Below are 17,357 nucleotides of genomic sequence, written 5' to 3'. Positions count from 1 at the left end.
TTAAACTTTTTTTTTTAAGATTTATTTTATTTTCTTTAAGTCAGATATACAGAGTGGAGGGGAGAGAGAGAGAGGAAGATCTTCCATCCAATGACTCACTCCCCAAATGACCGCAACAGCTGATGCTATGCCGATCCGAAGCCGGGATCCAGGAGCTTCTTCCGGGCATCCCACACGGGTGCAGGGTCCCAAAGCTTTGGGCCATCCTTGACTGTTTTCCCCAGGCCACGAGCAGGTAGCTGGATGGGAAGTGGAGCTGCCAGGGTTAGAACCAGCGCCCATATGGGATCCCAGCGCGTTCAAGGCGAGGACTTTAGCCACTAGGCCACGCCATCGGGCCCTATTCAATTGATTTTTAAAGTATATATGTTTTTGTATTTTTAAAATTTCAATATTTATTACAAAATCGAGTAGTTACAGACCCATGTGGGCCTCCAATTCTGAATAGAAAACTAGGGAGAGGTGATGATAGGTGAGATAAGTGTTTAAATGTTCCCTCCTATGCCCACAATGGGGGTGGGATGGTAACATGCTCTGGTGTTTGCAGTAACACTGTATTAGCACCTTGGCAGGAAATGATCTGAGGACTCATGCAGGCAAGAGCATTCCAAGGGTGTTCCTTGAGCAATCTTGATTGTTCTGAGAGGTTATCAGCTTTGTTACAATAGAGGTGAGAAATTCGAAGGCCTGTTGGCGTCCTGGTCTACCTCATTATGCCCACAGACCTAGGTGCTTGTTGTAGAGGCTGGGTGTGCCCTCCATTCTTTTTTTTTTTTTTCACGTTTTATTATTATTGCTATCATTTTACGATACAGTACCATATTCCCCTATCCCCTCCCAAATTCCCTCCCCCCCCAGTTCCTTTATATCATTATTAACATATACTTCTTCATACTCAGTCATATGTTCATCATTGTGGGCATGGACAATAGCAGAGAGTCCAGAATCCTATTGTCAAAATATAATATAAACAGTTTCAATGTAAGTCCATCTTTGTCTGGAAACAGAGATGCCGACCACACTGCATCCTCACATCTGGTTGTTAGTCTCCATTACATAACTACTATACATTCCCTTAAATGAAAAGTCATGATACAAAATCAACAATAGAAAGAAAAATAGAAATTTACAATGCCATGAAGTTAAATGACATGTTACTAGATATGACATTCTCCATTACAAAGGAGGGTGACAGTGGGCCATGTGTTTGCCTTCCTCACCATCATCCCCAGGTGCTTGTGTCCCTGGCTGACACTGTGAGTAGAGCAAGGAAAAGGGCAAAGCTCTCTTTCTCATGCTCAGGGCAATTCTGCAACACCACACACTCCCGAGTTTCTTCCTGCTTCCTTTTCTGGTCTCAGCAACACAATGGGGGAAGGGAGAAAGGTGACTCCTTGGACAATGCAGAAAAAACAGTGGAAATAGATCACTGACTCAGGAGCTCTTCCGGCCACTGCAACCAGGCAGCCCCAGGACTGGCTGGACCTGCAGGCTCCATTCCAACCATGAAGGAAAGCTGGATGCTCAGCCGAGTACCATCCCACACTAGCTGGGTCACTAGTCCCTCTACTATCATGCAGACACTCAGCCCACTCACTGCTTTCCATCAGGCACACACTTGGCTGGCTGAGCCACCACGCAGATGGAGGCTAGCTCCTGGCACAGCGCAGCCCATCTCTCAGTCAAACTACCTCTTACACCTGGACTCACTGGAGACAGAAGTGAGCTTTGGTCTGTCTTCATCCCTGTTTCACCAGGAGTTCATGTGAATGAAACACATTCTATCCTGAAAAGACTCAGAGCCTGAAGACAGCAGTCCCCAAGTCAGGGAGACTGAATGCAAACTCTAACTGCTCAGCCACCTGTCAGCCTTCACATGCTTACAAGTATTCTCCTGAGCTGGCCCAATCACAATCAGCCAGCGTCGACAGCTGGAGTTAGAGCTCCACTCTCTGCCATGACATCTTGGACAATGACCAATGGCACAAAAGATAGCCTGGCCATGGGATTACCATGGAGCTGAAAATCCTCCCTTGCCACCATGGCACCAGGATTGCTATCACATCCAGGCACGCAGCAGGTGTAAGGACAAGGCACGGGCTGCCACTCAGGCAGAAATAGAGCATGCCCAACTATGTATGTGCAAGGAACTGCATTTTCAGAACACACATGTGTGAGTTTGTGGAAGGATATTCACATCAACAGAGCAAGATCAGAGGCAAAGTGATTGGGAAATATACCTGCCACGTAGTTGGGTCCTCTCCCAGGAGTATTCCCAGCACCTTTGTGACATTTCCCATCGATTTTCCATGTTCCACAATGAGCTTCTCATAAGCAGAAGACATCAACAGGACAGAGTCTGTGGATATTGTTTGGGAGGAACAAACAGGTTTGGGGTTCTTCCCATCAATATGTTGTTCCATTGGCCCCAGAAACCAGGCTTACCAGAAACTGTCACCAAACTATTTCTGGTCAGAGAAGATGTCACCCGGTTGACCTTGTCAACATTTCCTAAGCCAGGGGCATAGAGTTCATTGTCAGGACAAATAAGAGCTGGTCCCCAGGCAGAGCCAGCACTACCAGCAGGTGGCTTGGGACTCTCCCAGTGCTGGTACTCTCTGAGCAGGTGAGGCACGCTGCGAGCCCAGGCATACTGGGGCTCTTGGCCATGACCCAGAGTACTGGGTCTGTGTGTTTGGGGGATCAGGGAGCAGGAGCAGAGACTGCAATTGCACTCTGATGTCCCCCACCAGGCTTGGGAGGCCTGGCAAGGGCAGGTAAAACAACAGCTGGGGAACCAAGCAGGGTCTGCAAGAACTGTCTGCTAAGCCAAGATCAGGGGCACTCAGCTGCCTTCCGGGTCCTCTCTCAAGGAACCTCACTGACACCAGGCACCTCCCAGTGAGGGCCATCAAAGAACCATGCAACCCATTGCCAGTGCTGGGAGAGGTACTGCAGTGGACTCAGTATGTGGTCCTTATCTGGGTCTGCAGGACAGATGGCGGGAGGGGTGGGCAGACAGGAAGATGCAAAGACAGGAGAGCCCATGCCACAAGGGAGGGAGGGAAGGATGCTTCCCAAACTCACATTTTAGACTCAAGAGTCAGGCGGTGCTTGCTGCTATCCTTGCTTTCTCCCCTGTCTCTGGTGTAACCTTGGGCAAACCCTTTCCCTCTCTGTGCCATTTCTGGATAAGGGAGAAGTGGCCATAATAAGAGCACAAACACCAGTGGGGGAGAGAAAGCACAGCATACATCTCTTCCTATCAGTAGTGCAGCTTTCCATGGGCGATCACCAAGCCAGCAGGGATAACAGGCGTGGAGTCAGGGCCCGTGCACTGGCCAGACTGTGGGCACAGAAGTGGGGAAAGTTTCCATGGCACCTCCTGGCTAGAAACATGAAGCTGTTTTGTTGCTTTGCAGAGTTCAGAGCAGACACAATGCCAGCCCTCCTGCTGCTGGGGCTCCTTGTGGCCACGCTCTGCCCAGCTGTCCTCTGCCACCCAGTGGCCACAGCTGTCCCTCAGGATGCCCGCCAGGAGGACACAGCTGATGCGACACGCCTGGTGGGGCTGGTCTCCAGCAATGCTGACTTTGCCTGCAGCCTCTACAAGCAGCTGGCCTTGCTGAACCAGGACAAGAACATCATCTTCTCCCCACTGAGCATCTCCACTGCCCTGGCCTTCCTGGCCCTGGGGGCCCGTGACTCCACTCGCACGGAGCTTCTCCAAGGCCTCAAGTTCAACCTCACTGAGATGCCCGAGAAGGAAATCCACCAGGGCTTCCAGCAGCTCCTGCTCACCCTGCGCCAGCCCCAAGAGCAGCTGCAGCTCAACCTGGGCAATGCGCTCTTTGTTGGCTTGAAGCTGCTTCCGGACTTCGAGAAGGGCGCCCAGGAGCTGTATGCTGCCGAGGCCTTTGACACCAACTTCCAGGACACGGCCACTGCCAAGAAGTTCATCAATGACTACGTGGCTGAGAAAACCCAGGGCAAAATCGTGGACCTGTTTGACAGCCTTGACAATGACACAGTGATGGTCCTGGTGAATTTCCTTTTGTTCAAAGGTGAGTGCTCCCCTTGAGGCTCCAAGTGGAAGAGATTTGGGGTTCAGGGTTCTTTTTGATCTGCCTAACAGTGTCCCGTTGGAGGGAAGCCTCCCGTGGCTAGGATAGATGAGACACGGAGTGGGCCTGTGCTCTATCTCATCACTGTTGGAGGTGCCAGGACACGTCGGAGTCAGAGTGAATTGCTCTGTTCTTACTGGAGTGGCAGGAAATCGCTCCCCTGAATCACTGCCAGGCAGGCAGGTGTGGTCAGCTCCTGTTGGCTACAGCACACTGGACCTGGTCTTGGCACCCTTTGCCCAAATGCACATGTGTGACTCTGGTGGCACTGGCAGGATTGGCTCTGCCCAGCCAGGACACTGCTCTCTGCAGGGAATCCAAGCATGGCAGGAGTTCTTGTCACAGGGCAACAGCCTTCCTGGAGCCTACCCTTGCAATCTGCTCCCAAGGAGCACAGGACATAGGGCACGAGGATGACTAGTTGGTGCTAACAGATGCACACTTGAGGCATAGTTAGAGTTGCTGGTTCCTGAATCCAAGAAAGCATCCCAATGCCCAGTGCCTGGGATTGCAGACAGGGGCTGGGCACCTCAGCTACACGATCTGTGGCAGGTCTCAGCTGGTTGTCCACAGTCCCTGGACGTGCATGCACCTAGGGCAGGAGCTGAGGTCCCTCAACTGGCACTTCTTACCCCTTGGTTGGGCACACACAGAGCCCCACCTGCTATGACGCTCAATGTGCCCATGAGCTTCATTCCTCACGGTCACTTCCACTCTGAGTTCTACCTTCCAGGAGCCTCTGCAGCTGCATATTCTCCTCTGTCTGTCCCTGCCCCTTGAGGAACTCAGCTTCTTTCCTCCATTTGCACTCAGAGGCCCCACAGTCCACTGATAGAAGGCCCCACCCTCCAACGCCAGCAATGCCAGATGCTGTTCTCTCCAAGGTGCCAGGACATCCCATTGCTACCTGTCCACAACTGCATGCATGGCTTTCCCTCAGTTCTCAGCTTTTCTGCTTGTCCAGGCAGAGCCTCTGCCTGGATATTGGGGTGTAGTGTGGACACTGCTTGGGTATGCTAGGTAGAGGTAGCTTCAGGTAGAACTACCTCACACTCACCTGGTATCTGACTCCTTGCTCCACTTTTAGCCAATTGGGAAACGCCCTTCAGTTCTAGAAACACAAAAGAGTCCAAGTTCTACTTGAAGAAGGACAAGTGGGTGGACGTTCCCATGATGACCATCAGGCACTTGAACACACCCTACTTCCGGGATGACGAGCTCTCCTGCACTGTCGTGCAGCTCAACTACGTGGGCAACGCCAGCGCCTTCTTCATCCTCCCGGACGAGGACAAAATGCAGGAGGTGGAAGCCAGCCTGTCACTGGAGACCCTGAAGCACTGGAGAGACTCAGTGCAGGCTGAGTGAGTACCCTCGGGAGGCAGAGCTCTGGCTAGCCATCTCTCTCCTAGCCCCATTGGACTTTTACTTCAGGGTCCTGGTGACAGCCAGGGTTAGGGGCACAGAGCTGCCACATAGTTGGAGTTACTTTGCTGCCAGTGGCTTTGTGTCAAGGTGTGGGAGTTGGGCACAGATGTGGAATCCATCATCCTTCTTCAGGGTGCCTGCCCTCCTGCCCAGCTCTGCTTCCAGTCCAGCCTCCTGCTAATGCACAATCCCAAAGGCACAGCAGGTGATGCCTCTAGACACCACATTGCTGCCTGAAATCTGAACTCCTGACTTGAGCCTGGTCACAACTTGGTTGCTGTGGCCATGTGGGGCTTGAACCAGTGGATAAAAGGTCTCTTTCCATTTGTCTCTCTTTCTTTCTGTTTCTCTTTCTCTTTCTGTCTTCCCAAGAAATAGTGTTGTTTTAAGAGTGGATGGTGTCAGACAGCGCAGGGAGCTGAGGCCTCCTCTGGCTCCAGTGTGCTCTGAGTCATGGGGAACCTTGAACACAACACTCAGCTCTCTGGATGGTTGAGCTCGGCTGAGGGAGACAGGAGGACTGTGCTGCACCAAGCGGGAGGAGAGACAGGCTCTGGAGCCAGCTCTGTACCAGCCACTGCACTCATTCATTCTTTCATTCATTCAGCATCTGTTGAGTGACTAATGAGCACCTACTAGGTGCTTGACACTAATTGAGATCCTGAGGACAGCTCAGCCAATGAGACACAATGTTCTCTGCCCTGCGAGCTGGGGAGAGACAAACAACACACACGCCCTAGCCCTGGCCCCGTGGCTGTGTGGACACTCACAGATGAGAACAGATGATGGATGTGTTACGGTAGTAGTTGGGACCTGAGGGAGTAAAGCCATGGGGGAAAGGTGAGAGGTGTGGGGTGTTGGACTGGGAACACCCACATGGCCAGCTGGGGACAGGCAGGTCCTTTACCAAGCTGCACTCCTGTGTTATTTCCCAGATCGATCGCTGAACTCCGCCTGCCCAAGTTCAACATCTCCAGTGAGTTCGACCTGAAAGACGTGCTTCCCCACCTGGGCATCAGGGAAGTCTTCACCAATCAGGCCGACTTGTCTGGAATCACAGGAGACAGCTTGGTGCTTTCCAAGGTGAGACTGTGAATTTGGGGATGTCTACTGCTCGCTCTGACCTCAAAATATGACCCAGATGCACATTCAGGAAGCCTTAGGTTTTGTCAATATCTAGCATTGTTTACAATTTACCCAACCTCACTGGGATCCCCTAAAGTTCCGGAGCATTCTGATGGATCAGTGCCCTATCTCAGGCACAAAGTGGTATAAGATGATGCCAGAGCCACTGTTGGGAAGAGTTTGGGCTTAGTATTGACATGTGTAGCCAGCATCCTTCACTCTACTGTTAACTGCCCACTGCAAGCAAAGTAAAGCCCTTCCACTTCAGGTTCTCCATCGGTAATAATCAGAGTGGGGCAATAGTCCTTGGCTGGAATGTAGTGCCTGACAGGGTAAGAAATGATGATGAGTAACTGTGACAGCTTTAGGGCTGGACCAGACACAGGCCTGAACCAGGTGCCCATTTCTAGTGACTTCCATAACCCTAGGCACATCATTAGCAGCTGTATCCCACAGCTTGTCCCTCTGTGCATGGGAACTCAGCAAAGGAAACACACAAGGCTGTGAGGCTCGGGTCGTATATGATTTCTAGTGTTGGGCCCCAGCATGACCAGGAAGTGGTTGTCTGCAAACCACCACGTTTCCAGTGAGTCATGCTCTTGTGTCCTCAACAGGCAGTCCACAAGGCTGTGCTTAATGTGGCTGAGAACGGCACTGAAGCAGCTGCCGCCACTGGATTCGGGATGACACCAAGGGTACTAGGCCCCATTGTGCATTTTGACCGGCCTTTCCTGGTAGCCATCGCCTCCACCGACCGATACTCAGAAAGTATCCTCTTTCTGAGCAAAGTCACCAACCCCTTGCAAGCCTAGAGCTCCCTGCTGGATGGCAGGAAGCACAGCTGTGGCTTGGGCCTCAGGGTATAGCCAGACCTCCTTGCCCCAGGAGGCTGTGCTGTGCCCGGCTGTGTCAGGCCCTGCTGTGTCCTTGTGAAGGTGACAGTGACCTTGAGCATGGTGGCTGCATCTGCACAGGGAGTCTGTTGATGGATCCTTCTGGAAGTGTCTAGGTCTCCTGAGAACAATAAACTTTCTTCTGTGCACTGGGTACTTCCCTGTGTCTTCCTACACCGACATGCCTGTTGCTGCCTGTGGCCTAAAACCTACTGTACCACCACCCTCCCAGGCTCTACCCTCAGCATCAGCAGTTGGCCAGGGCAGCCTGAGCTGACAGCTTGACTTACCTGTGCCTCTGGCCCAGGCATGGGAGGGAATCCTTCTTTCCTAAGGCTTGTTACTGCCACCCTGATTTGAGTGGTGCAGTTTCTCTCTCCCCAAACACCTGCTCTGACACCTGCTGCTGCATAGGGACTCCTGGCCCTGACAGCATGAGGCACAGCCCTTGGAGCCCACACAGCTGCTTCTGCATTCGAGAGAGAGTGTGTGATTGTGTGTGTGTGTGTGTGTGTGTGTGTGTGTGTGTGTGTGTGTGTGTGTGTGTGTGTAATGGCAGGGATATCCTCTGGTGGGTTTTCACTGCTGCTGTCCCTCAGCATCCCCTTTGGAGAAGACTCCCTTCAGAGAACAGGATCTTTCCTGACATACACAAGGTGGCACTGGGAAGACATGAGCAATAAATGAGTTCCTGCAGGAAAGCCACCACATGCTAGCCCTCTCAGCAGCTGGTGCATGCCCATTGTATAGATGAGGAAACCGAGATACTGAAATTGGTGCTTGCACCAGAGTGCACACCCACCAGCTAGGTTGTCACTGCAGCCTGCATGGTGCCAGAGGAGCCCTCTTAACCTGTGGTCACTCTGCCCCTGAAGAGGTCCACAGCAATTGGCCCTCAGGGCACTGACCATTACCTGAGCTGTTAGATATTCAGATAAGAGTCTGGAAGCTGCTTGGCACAGTCCAGCTCAGTGTAGGAAGGCTTCCTGGAGGAGGTGACTGCTGGGCGGGGCTCAGGTTAGGAGTACAGGAGGTCAGGTGAAGGGGTCAGTGAAGGTTGCGTGTAGAAGGGCCAGTGCGGGATGCTGCTGACAGAGAAGCAGGGCGGTCCCAGGCTTCAGTGCAGAGGTTCTGCAGGAAGGAGTGGTCTGGGCTGAGGCAGGGGAAAGGAGTGGGGTTTCTGAAATGTCCGGGCACTGTCACGCATTCGGGAATGCCTTCTTGATTTTAAGTATGATATGAGCAGATTCAAACATGATGTTGGCGGTTGGGGCTGTGGGCCTAGTTACCCCCTGTAGCACCAGCATGCCAAATACAGTCAGGGTCCGGGAATAGCATTCTTTTCAAGAATCAAGAGCAAGTCACAGGACCAGCATACAGGCTCAGTTGGCTAATGCTCCAGTTGCAAGTGCTGGGATCTCAAGTGGGCACAAGCTCCTGTGGGGGCCACTCCACTGCTTGTCACTGGGGAAAGCACTGGAGGATGGCCCAAAGCCTTGGGACCTTGCACCCACGTGGGAGACCTGGAGGAACACCTGGCTCCTGGCTTCCATCTGCTCAGCTCCAGCTGTTACACCATGTGGGGAGTGAACCAGTGAACAAAAGAACCTTCTCAAAGTCTCCATATCTTTACAAATCTGCCTTTCCAATAAAATGAAAGAAATCTTACTTTGAGAACAAAGAGCAATGCCCAGTGGTGAGTTCATGGGTTTGTCCCTAGTTTGGTTTCCCCTAAGCCTCTCTCCCAACTCCATCATTGAACATTGTGGTCTCTGTGCACCTGGATAAGTCGCTTGGCTTTGAAATTGGAAGCGAGATGTCCCCCAAAGAACCCTATTCCTGCAGATCGAAACAGAATAGGTTTTGCTGAGAAAAACGCAGAGTAAAAGGATGTGGAAGCTACACAGTGGCCCGGTGCTGCTCATGGTGAAACACCCATTCTTTGGGACAGTCAACCTCACTTGGCCCTACGGGCATTTTGTGAGAAAGCCCACGTGTATGGCAGACAAGAGCAGGCCCTGCCTTGAAGTCCATGGTGCCTTCTCACTCTGCCCTTAGCCTAGACCCTGGCTGTGTGGGAGCCCGCTCCTGTGGCCACAAGACAGCAGGAAGTGGTGAAGGATACCAAGCAAGAAACTACACAGACAGCTTCAGGGTCCCGAGCACTCTGCCCTGAAGGGCCCAGCTCCCGTTGATAAGCTGAGGATGCAGGTTCTGAATCAGAGGCCCGGCTGGGGCACCAAGATTGCATGACACTTTTGAAAACACTATTTGTGTAATTGGAAGGCAGGGAAAGAGAGAGATCAAGGGAGAATTTCTCTCTGCTCCCTCTTTCCCACCTCTTAGCACAGCTGGGGCTGGGCCAGGCTGAAATTGGAACCCAGGAAATCAATCCGGGTGCCCCACATGGATGGCACAGGCCCAACTCCACAAGCCTTCACCTGCTGCCTCCCAGCATGCTCATCAGCACAAACAAGAATCCACAACATACCCAGGCACTCCAATGCTGCACCAGGACATCCCAGCTGGGGTGAGAAAGGAGGGAGAAAGTGGGACACTGAGTCCACATTTCTAACCAGCCCCCCAGGTGCTTGTGGTCCCCGGCCCACACTGCAAGCAGAGCAAGGACAAGGGCTCGATCGGTCATACACAGGGCATTTCTGCAACACCACACACTCCCACGTTCCATCTTAGCTCATTTTGCCAAGCTCACAAATATAATGGGGGCGAGGAGAGGGTCAAGGGCCCTGGACTCTGACTAGAAAATTTGGCAAGAGATTGCTGACTCAGGAGGTCAACTTCCCACAGCAACCCTGCATCCCAGGGACAGGTGGGGACACCCAGCCAAGCACCATCCCACGCTAGCTGGGTCACTAGTCCCTCTGCTCTCATTCGGCCCCACAGTCTATACCTTCTACCAGGCACACACCTAGGGCTGCCCGAGTCACAAGACACAAGCACACCAGTTCCTAGGAAGGGCAGCCATGGATCATCTCACTTCTGCCCAAGCCAGGACTCACTGGGGATAAAAATGGGCTTTGGTCTGTGTTCCCCTCTACTTCTCCGGGAGTCCATGTGAATCAAATTTCACTCTGAAGAGACTCAGAGCCAGAACAGACAGGGGCTCCCAAGTCAGGGAGAGTGAAACTGAACTCTCACTGGTTGCTGCCCTACTGACTAAGTACCCCACTGAGCGGGGCCAATCAGAATCAAGCAGAGCTGACAGCTGGAGTTGCAGCTCCACACTGTGCCACGACGTGTTGGCCAATGACAGATGACACAAAAGCAGGCCTGCCCGTGAGAGTATCATGAGGCTGAACCCCCTAGTCCCTTCACTTGCCACTTTTACATCCAGGGTTGCTCTCATGTACCTGTGCTCAGCAGGTGCAAGGACAAGACACAGCATTGCCACCAGGCAGAATCACACCACGCCCAGCTAGCGATGGAATGGGGAACCACTCCTGCACTTTCAGAACACACATGTCTGTGTTTGTGAACAGAGACGGAGCGTCAAGGCCAGAAGCAGTGCCATTTTGAAACACACCAACGAGGTAGTTGGGCCCTCTCACGGGAGCATTTCCTGTGCCTTTTGCACATTTTCCATCAGTTCTCCATGTTCCTCAGTGAGTCTTTCTTCAGTAGAAAGCACATTAACAGGACAGTCTCTTCCGTCTGTCTTTGGATGGAACAAACAGGTCCAGGGTTCTTCCCACCATCGGGTGGTTCCCTTGGACCCAGAAGCCCAGCTTACTGGAAACTTGTCCTGACTATTTCCAGTCAGAGAAGACTGTGTGGGTTGCCTTTGACAACATTTCCTCACCCAGGGGCAGAGTTCACAGTCAGGACAAATAAGAGCTGGCCCCCAGGCAAAGGCAGCACTCCCTGTAGGAGCCTCTCTCAGTGCTGTGGGCCCAGAGCAGGTGAGTCTCCCTGGGATTTGGGGGCTGTTGGGGTTCTAGGCTGTGACTCTGGGCTTATGTCCTGAGAGCGATGGCACAGGAATTGAGGAACCAGGTTCAGGGCCCAGAGCTGGTGGCAAGAGACAGTCCTGGGGCTGCCACTGAGTGTGCTACACCTTTCCAAAGACGTGGTCACATCAACCTGCTTATAAAGAAGCAGCTGGACCAGGAGCTGCCCTGTCCTGAGCGATGGTCCTCCTGGCCTCCAGGCAGAGGCAGCCCTGAAAACCACCAGCTCTCCTGCCATTTTCTTCTTTTTTCTATAGTGAGACTGACAACTCACTGTAATGTCGCGTATCAGGGTGAGGGCTTGCATAAGGAGGTGTCACAGCAGCCAAGGAACCAGTTGGGGGCTGTAAGAACTGTCTGCCAGCTGGATCAGGGACACTCAGCTGCCTTCTGGGTTTTCTGTGAAGAAACCAGACTGGCCCAGGGTACCTCCCTGGGATGGTCTGTCCAGCACCACATGACCAGTTGACTAGAGCTGGGAGAGGTACCACGGTGGGTTCAGTGCATCCACTTTCTCTTCGACCTAATTTAGCAAGGATAATGGGTGGTGTGGAGAAATGGAGAGACTTAAAGAAAGGGGCATCCCTGACCATGCGAGAGAGAGGAGGACATGACACTCAACCTCACAACTTTGGGACTTCAGAGCCAGTGGCAACCATCACTGCTATCCATGATTCCTTGTCGCGTAAGCAGCCTCAGCTTGAGCAAGCCTGGCCCTTTCTGTATGCACAGTTTCTGGATCAAGGAGAAATGGCCACAATCACAGCACAAGCACATCAAAGGGGCAGGGAAAACCAAATATAACCATGTCTCTCAGTTCCCCAGACAGGCATCTCGCCTAGGGAATTACGAAGTCACAAGGGGTGGGGGCCCATGCACTGGCCGGATGGTGGGGTGTGGGTGTGAGAAGAAGGCAGCAAGAGGCACACTGGCACCTCCTGCACTAGAAACATGAAGCTGTTTTGTTGCTTTGCAGAGTTCAGAGCAGACACAATGCCAGCCCTCCTGCTGCTGGGGCTCCTCGTGGCCACGCTCTGCCCAGCTGTCCTCTGCCACCCAGTGGCCACAGCTGTCCCTCAGGATGCCCGCCGGGAGGACACAGCTGATGCGACACGCCTGGTGGGGCTGGTCTCCAGCAATGCTGACTTTGCCTGCAGCCTCTACAAGCAGCTGGCCTTGCTGAACCAGGACAAGAACATCATCTTCTCCCCACTGAGCATCTCCACTGCCCTGGCCTTCCTGGCCCTGGGGGCCCGAGGCTCCACACTCACGGAGCTTCTCCAAGGCCTCAAGTTCAACCTCACTGAGATGCCTGAGAAGGAAATCCACCAGGGCTTCCGGCAGCTCCTGCTCACCCTGCGCCAGCCCCAAGAGCAGCTGCAGCTCAACCTGGGCAATGCGCTCTTTGTTGGCTTGAAGCTGCTTCCGGACTTCGAGAAGGGCGCCCAGGAGCTGTATGCTGCCGAGGCCTTTGACACCAACTTCCAGGACCTGGACGCTGCCAAGAAGCTCATCAATGACTACGTGGCTGAGAAAACCCAGGGCAAAATCGTGGACCTGTTTGACAGCCTTGACGATGATACTGTGATGGTCCTGGTGAATTTCCTCTTGTTCAAAGGTGAGTGCTCACCTCAGGATGCCCTCTTGCCATTAAGATTCTCAGGGCACGTTCTATTCCGTCTTCCACTGGCCAGCCGTGCCAGAAGGCAAAAGACTAAAGAGGAGCTGCCTGTGCTTAGGGTACAGGAACCGTCAACTGCATCATTGCACTGCCCTTCCGCCTTGGGAGGTGCCAGGGCATGTCTGATCAGATCAGGGTGCTCTGTTCTGAGAGGAGAGGCAGGAAATTCTCTCCTGGACCCCTCCAGGGCAGGCAGGAGCAGCCACCTCCTTCTGCTAACAGGGCAGTAGATGCAGGCCTACCACCCTTTCCCTCATTCACCTGGGCATCTCTGCCCAGCCTGGAATGCTGGTGTCTGCAGGGCATCCAGGCAGGGCGGGGTTTGTCACAGCTCAGACAGCCCACAAGAAGTCTGCCAGCAAAACTTACTCCCAATTAAGGGACACAGAGCACAAAGATGGCTAGGCAGGGCTTCCAGGTGCCCCCTGCAGGCAGATTCTGTTACTGCTTCCTGAGTCCAAGAAAGCATCCCAATGCCCAGTGCCTTGAATGGGAGACAGGGTCTGGGCACCTCAGCTACAGGATCTGTGGCAGGTCTCAGCTGGTTATTCACAGTCCCTGGAAGTGCATGTACCTCGAGCAGGAGTTGAAATCCTTCAGCTGGCATTTCTTACACCCTTGCTTGGGCACACCCAGTGTCCCACCTGCTAAGATGCTCTGCGTGCCCATGAGCTTCATTCCTCATGGTCACTCCGACTCTGAGTTTTGCCTTCCATGAGCCTCTGCCGCTGCATGTTCTCTGTCTCGCCCTTCCCCCATGGAGAGCTTAGCTTCTTTGCTCTGTTTGCACTGAGTAGCCCAACAGGCCTCTTTCTGATGGCACCACTCTGGCAATGCCATTGATGCAAGACACTGTTTTCTATAAGCGGCCTGAAATATTCACCCCTTCTTTCCTGCTCCTCTCACTCACCTCTGCCCATCCCCATCTCTCTTCTGTCCCTTCTGTCGCATCTATCCCAGATGCCTATTGATTCCTCATATAACCCAGTGCCCTCGTTCGTATTCCATGCCACTTAACAACCATGGCCTGCATGGCTCTCCCTCACACCCACAACGTTTCTCCTAATCCAGGTACAAAGTCCCACTGGCTCTGAGTTAGTGGATGCTGTCACCATTCAGGGATGCGGGCAGAGGTGAGCCTGGCACTCACCTGACCTATCACTGCTTGCTCCACTTTAGCTCACTGGAAAGAGCCCTTCAACACCAGGGCCACAAGCCGGAACAGGTTCTACTTAAAGAAGGACAAGTGGGTGGATGTGCCCATGATGTTCAAAAACAACTTGAACACACCCTACTTCCGGGATGACGAGCTGTCCTGCACTGTGGTGCAGCTCAACTACGTGGGCAACGCCAGCGCCTTCTTCATCCTCCCAGATGAGGACAAAATGCAGGAGGTGGAAGCCAGCCTGTCGCTGGAGACCCTGAGGCGCTGGAGAGACTCGGTGAAGACCACGTGAGTGCCCTCAGGAGGCAGAGCTCTCCTTTTCAGCTCCCTCCCAGCCCCTTGGCGCCTTCTCCCCAGGGTCTCGGTGGTGACCTGGACGTTGGGACACAGAGGCAGGAGAGTGGAGTTCCTTTGCAGTAGCTTTGGATAAAGGTGTGGACATTTGGCATGGACACAGAATCCCACATCCTCCAACAACGTGCCTGGCTTCCTGTCCAGCTCTGCTTCCAGTCCAGCCTCCTGCTAACTCACAATCCCAAAGGCACAGGTGATGCCTCAAGACACAACATCGCTGCCACCCACAAGGGAGAGCTGTTTGAACTCTAAGCTCCTGACTTGAGCCTGACCCGACACGGGCCATTGCTGACATTTGTGGAGTGAAGCAGTGGATACAAGAGCTGACTCCAATTATCACTTGATTCCCTTTCACTGTCTGTCTTCCCAAGAAATAGTGTTGTTTTCAAGAGTGGATGGTGTCAGACAGCGCAGGGACCTGAGGCCTTCTCTGGCTCCAGTGTGCTCTGAGTCATGAGGAACCTTGAACACAACACTCAGCTCTCTGGATGATTGAGCTCGGCTGAGGGAGACAGGAGGACGTGCTGCACCAAGGGGGAGGAGAGACAGGCTCTGGAGCCAGCTCTGTACCAGCCACCCACTGCACTCATTCATTCTTTCATTCATTCAGCATCTGTTGAGTGACTAATGAGCACCTACTAGGTGCTTGACACTAATTGAGATCCTGAGGACAGCTCAGCCAATGAGACACAATGTTCTCTGCCCTGCGAGCTGGGGAGAGACAAACAACACACACGCCCTAGCCCTGGCCCCGTGCCCGTGTGGACACTCACAGATGAGAACAGATGATGGATGTGTTAGGGTAGTAGTTGGGACCTGAGGGAGTAAAGCCATGGGGGAAAGGTGAGAGGTGTGGGCTGTGGGACTGGGAACACCCACATGGCCAGCTGGGGACAGGCAGGTCCTTTACCAAGCTGCACTCCAGTGTTGGCCCTTCTTTCTCAGATGGATCACTCAACTCCGCCTGCCCAAGTTCAGCATCTCCGGTGAGTTCAACCTGAAAGACGTGCTTCCCCACCTGGGCATCAGGGAAGTCTTCACCAATCTGGCCAATTTTTCTGGAATCACAGAGGAGAAGAACATCAAGATCTCAAAGGTGAGGTTGCAAAACTGGGGACAGGCACAGCCTCCTCTGACTTTCACTGCTAAAGCAGACACATGTTCAGGAAGCCCTAGGTTTACACCGATATCTAATGCTGCGTGTAACCCCGCCAGCCGCTCTGGGACCCCCACCAACTCAGGAGAGTTCTTTTGGTCCAGTGTCCCATCTGGGACATAAAGTGCCATAGGATGATACAAGAGCTACCAGCAGGGGGCGTGGAAGTGATGTGCTGAGCATTAGACATCTGCAGCCAGCATCTCACACTCCACTGTTGACTGTCCAGAGCAAGCAAGATAAAGGCCTCCCACTCAGGCTTCCCACCTGTAAAATGGGGGTGTGGGACAGTTAGTCCTTGACTCCAATGTGGTGCCTGGCCAAGCCAAAAGTGTTGACAGGTAATCACGACAGCTTTAGGTCTGGACTCAGACACAGCCCTGTTCGGGTCCCACATTTGGTGACTTTCATGACACTGAGACATCACTGTCAGCTCTCCCTGAAGGCTTGCCCTTCTTTGCGTGGAACTCTGCCAAAGCTGCATGAGGGGCTGGGAGGAGCAGGCCAGTGGATGACACCAGGTGTTGGGCCCCGGCATGGAGCTTTGCTGCAGCTCCATCCCTGGTGAATCACACTCTCTTGTCCCCTACAGGCAGTCCACAAGGCTGTGCTTGATGTGGCGGAGACGGGCACGGAAGCAGCTGCTGCCACTACATATGGGTCTATAGCAGGGTATGCATTTTTTGGCCCCCGGACCATTGTGCATTTTGACCGGCCCTTTCTCATAGCCATCGTTTCTACTGACCCACCAAGTATCCTCTTTCTGAGCAAAGTCACCAACCCCTTGCAAGCCTAGAGCTCCCTGCTGGATGGCAGGAAGCACAGCCATGGCTTGAGCTCCTGGGTCCAGCCAGACCTCTGTGTCCCAGGATGCTGTGCCAGGCCTGGCTGTTACTGCTCTGTGTCCTTGTGAAGGTGACAGTGGTTTCTATTGGGGTAGCTGCACATGCTCAAGGAGCCCATGGGTAGTCCTTCCAGAAGTTTTGTGATCATCTAAGAGCAATAAAGCCTTTGGTGGACTGGACAATTCCCTTTGCATTGTAACACTAAAATTCACAATGTCTAATAACCCTCCCAGGCTCTGCCCTCAGTGTCAGTGGCCTTGCCAGGGCTGCCTGCACTGATGCCCAGTTAACCTGGGTCTCAGCCCTGGGGCTGGGAGGGAATCCTCTGTTCTAAGTCTTGTTGTCTCACTGATTCTAATTGCACTCTCCCCCTTCCTCACCTGCACTGACACTGCTACTGCACGGGGCCTCCTGGTCCTGAACAGCTGTGCCACAGCCCCTGGAGCGCATGCTACTATCGTTGTCAGAGTTTGTTTGTGGGGATGTGTTTTGGGGGTCCACCAGCTGGTACCCCGTAGTGTCCCCTGTGGGAAAGTCTTCTTTCTGACCAAGATCTTTTCCCAGCAGACAGAATGCAGGGATGTAAGATTCAAGCAATATGTGAGTTAGTGCGGTAAAAGC

General features: G+C 53.2%; 2 protein-coding genes across 2 annotated transcripts; both read left to right on the top strand.

The window, feature by feature from the left end:
* The first annotated feature begins 2,584 nt into the window (after positions 1 to 2,584).
* On the top strand, positions 2,585 to 7,500 carry LOC121153103 (alpha-1-antichymotrypsin-like). The gene is made up of 5 exons (XM_040975562.1): positions 2,585 to 2,626; positions 3,423 to 4,064; positions 5,212 to 5,485; positions 6,485 to 6,632; positions 7,289 to 7,500. The coding sequence occupies exons 2-5, from the start codon at positions 3,440 to 3,442 to the stop codon at positions 7,484 to 7,486; spliced, it is 1,245 nt and encodes a 414-aa protein (XP_040831496.1). The 5' UTR covers positions 2,585 to 2,626; positions 3,423 to 3,439; the 3' UTR covers positions 7,487 to 7,500.
* Positions 7,501 to 12,514: 5,014 nt separating this feature from the next.
* On the top strand, positions 12,515 to 16,906 carry LOC121153101 (alpha-1-antichymotrypsin-like). The gene is made up of 4 exons (XM_040975560.1): positions 12,515 to 13,153; positions 14,396 to 14,669; positions 15,681 to 15,831; positions 16,484 to 16,906. The coding sequence occupies exons 1-4, from the start codon at positions 12,529 to 12,531 to the stop codon at positions 16,685 to 16,687; spliced, it is 1,254 nt and encodes a 417-aa protein (XP_040831494.1). The 5' UTR covers positions 12,515 to 12,528; the 3' UTR covers positions 16,688 to 16,906.
* The last annotated feature ends 451 nt before the right edge of the window (positions 16,907 to 17,357 follow it).

This window comes from Ochotona curzoniae, unplaced genomic scaffold, assembly GCF_017591425.1.
Source record: "Ochotona curzoniae isolate NIBS_2020 unplaced genomic scaffold, NIBS_Ocur_1.0 contig_2688, whole genome shotgun sequence".
Classification (NCBI taxonomy): domain Eukaryota; kingdom Metazoa; phylum Chordata; class Mammalia; order Lagomorpha; family Ochotonidae; genus Ochotona; species Ochotona curzoniae.
The sequence above is the reverse complement of the archived record's forward strand: the minus strand, read 5'-3'. Positions and strand labels throughout refer to the sequence as shown.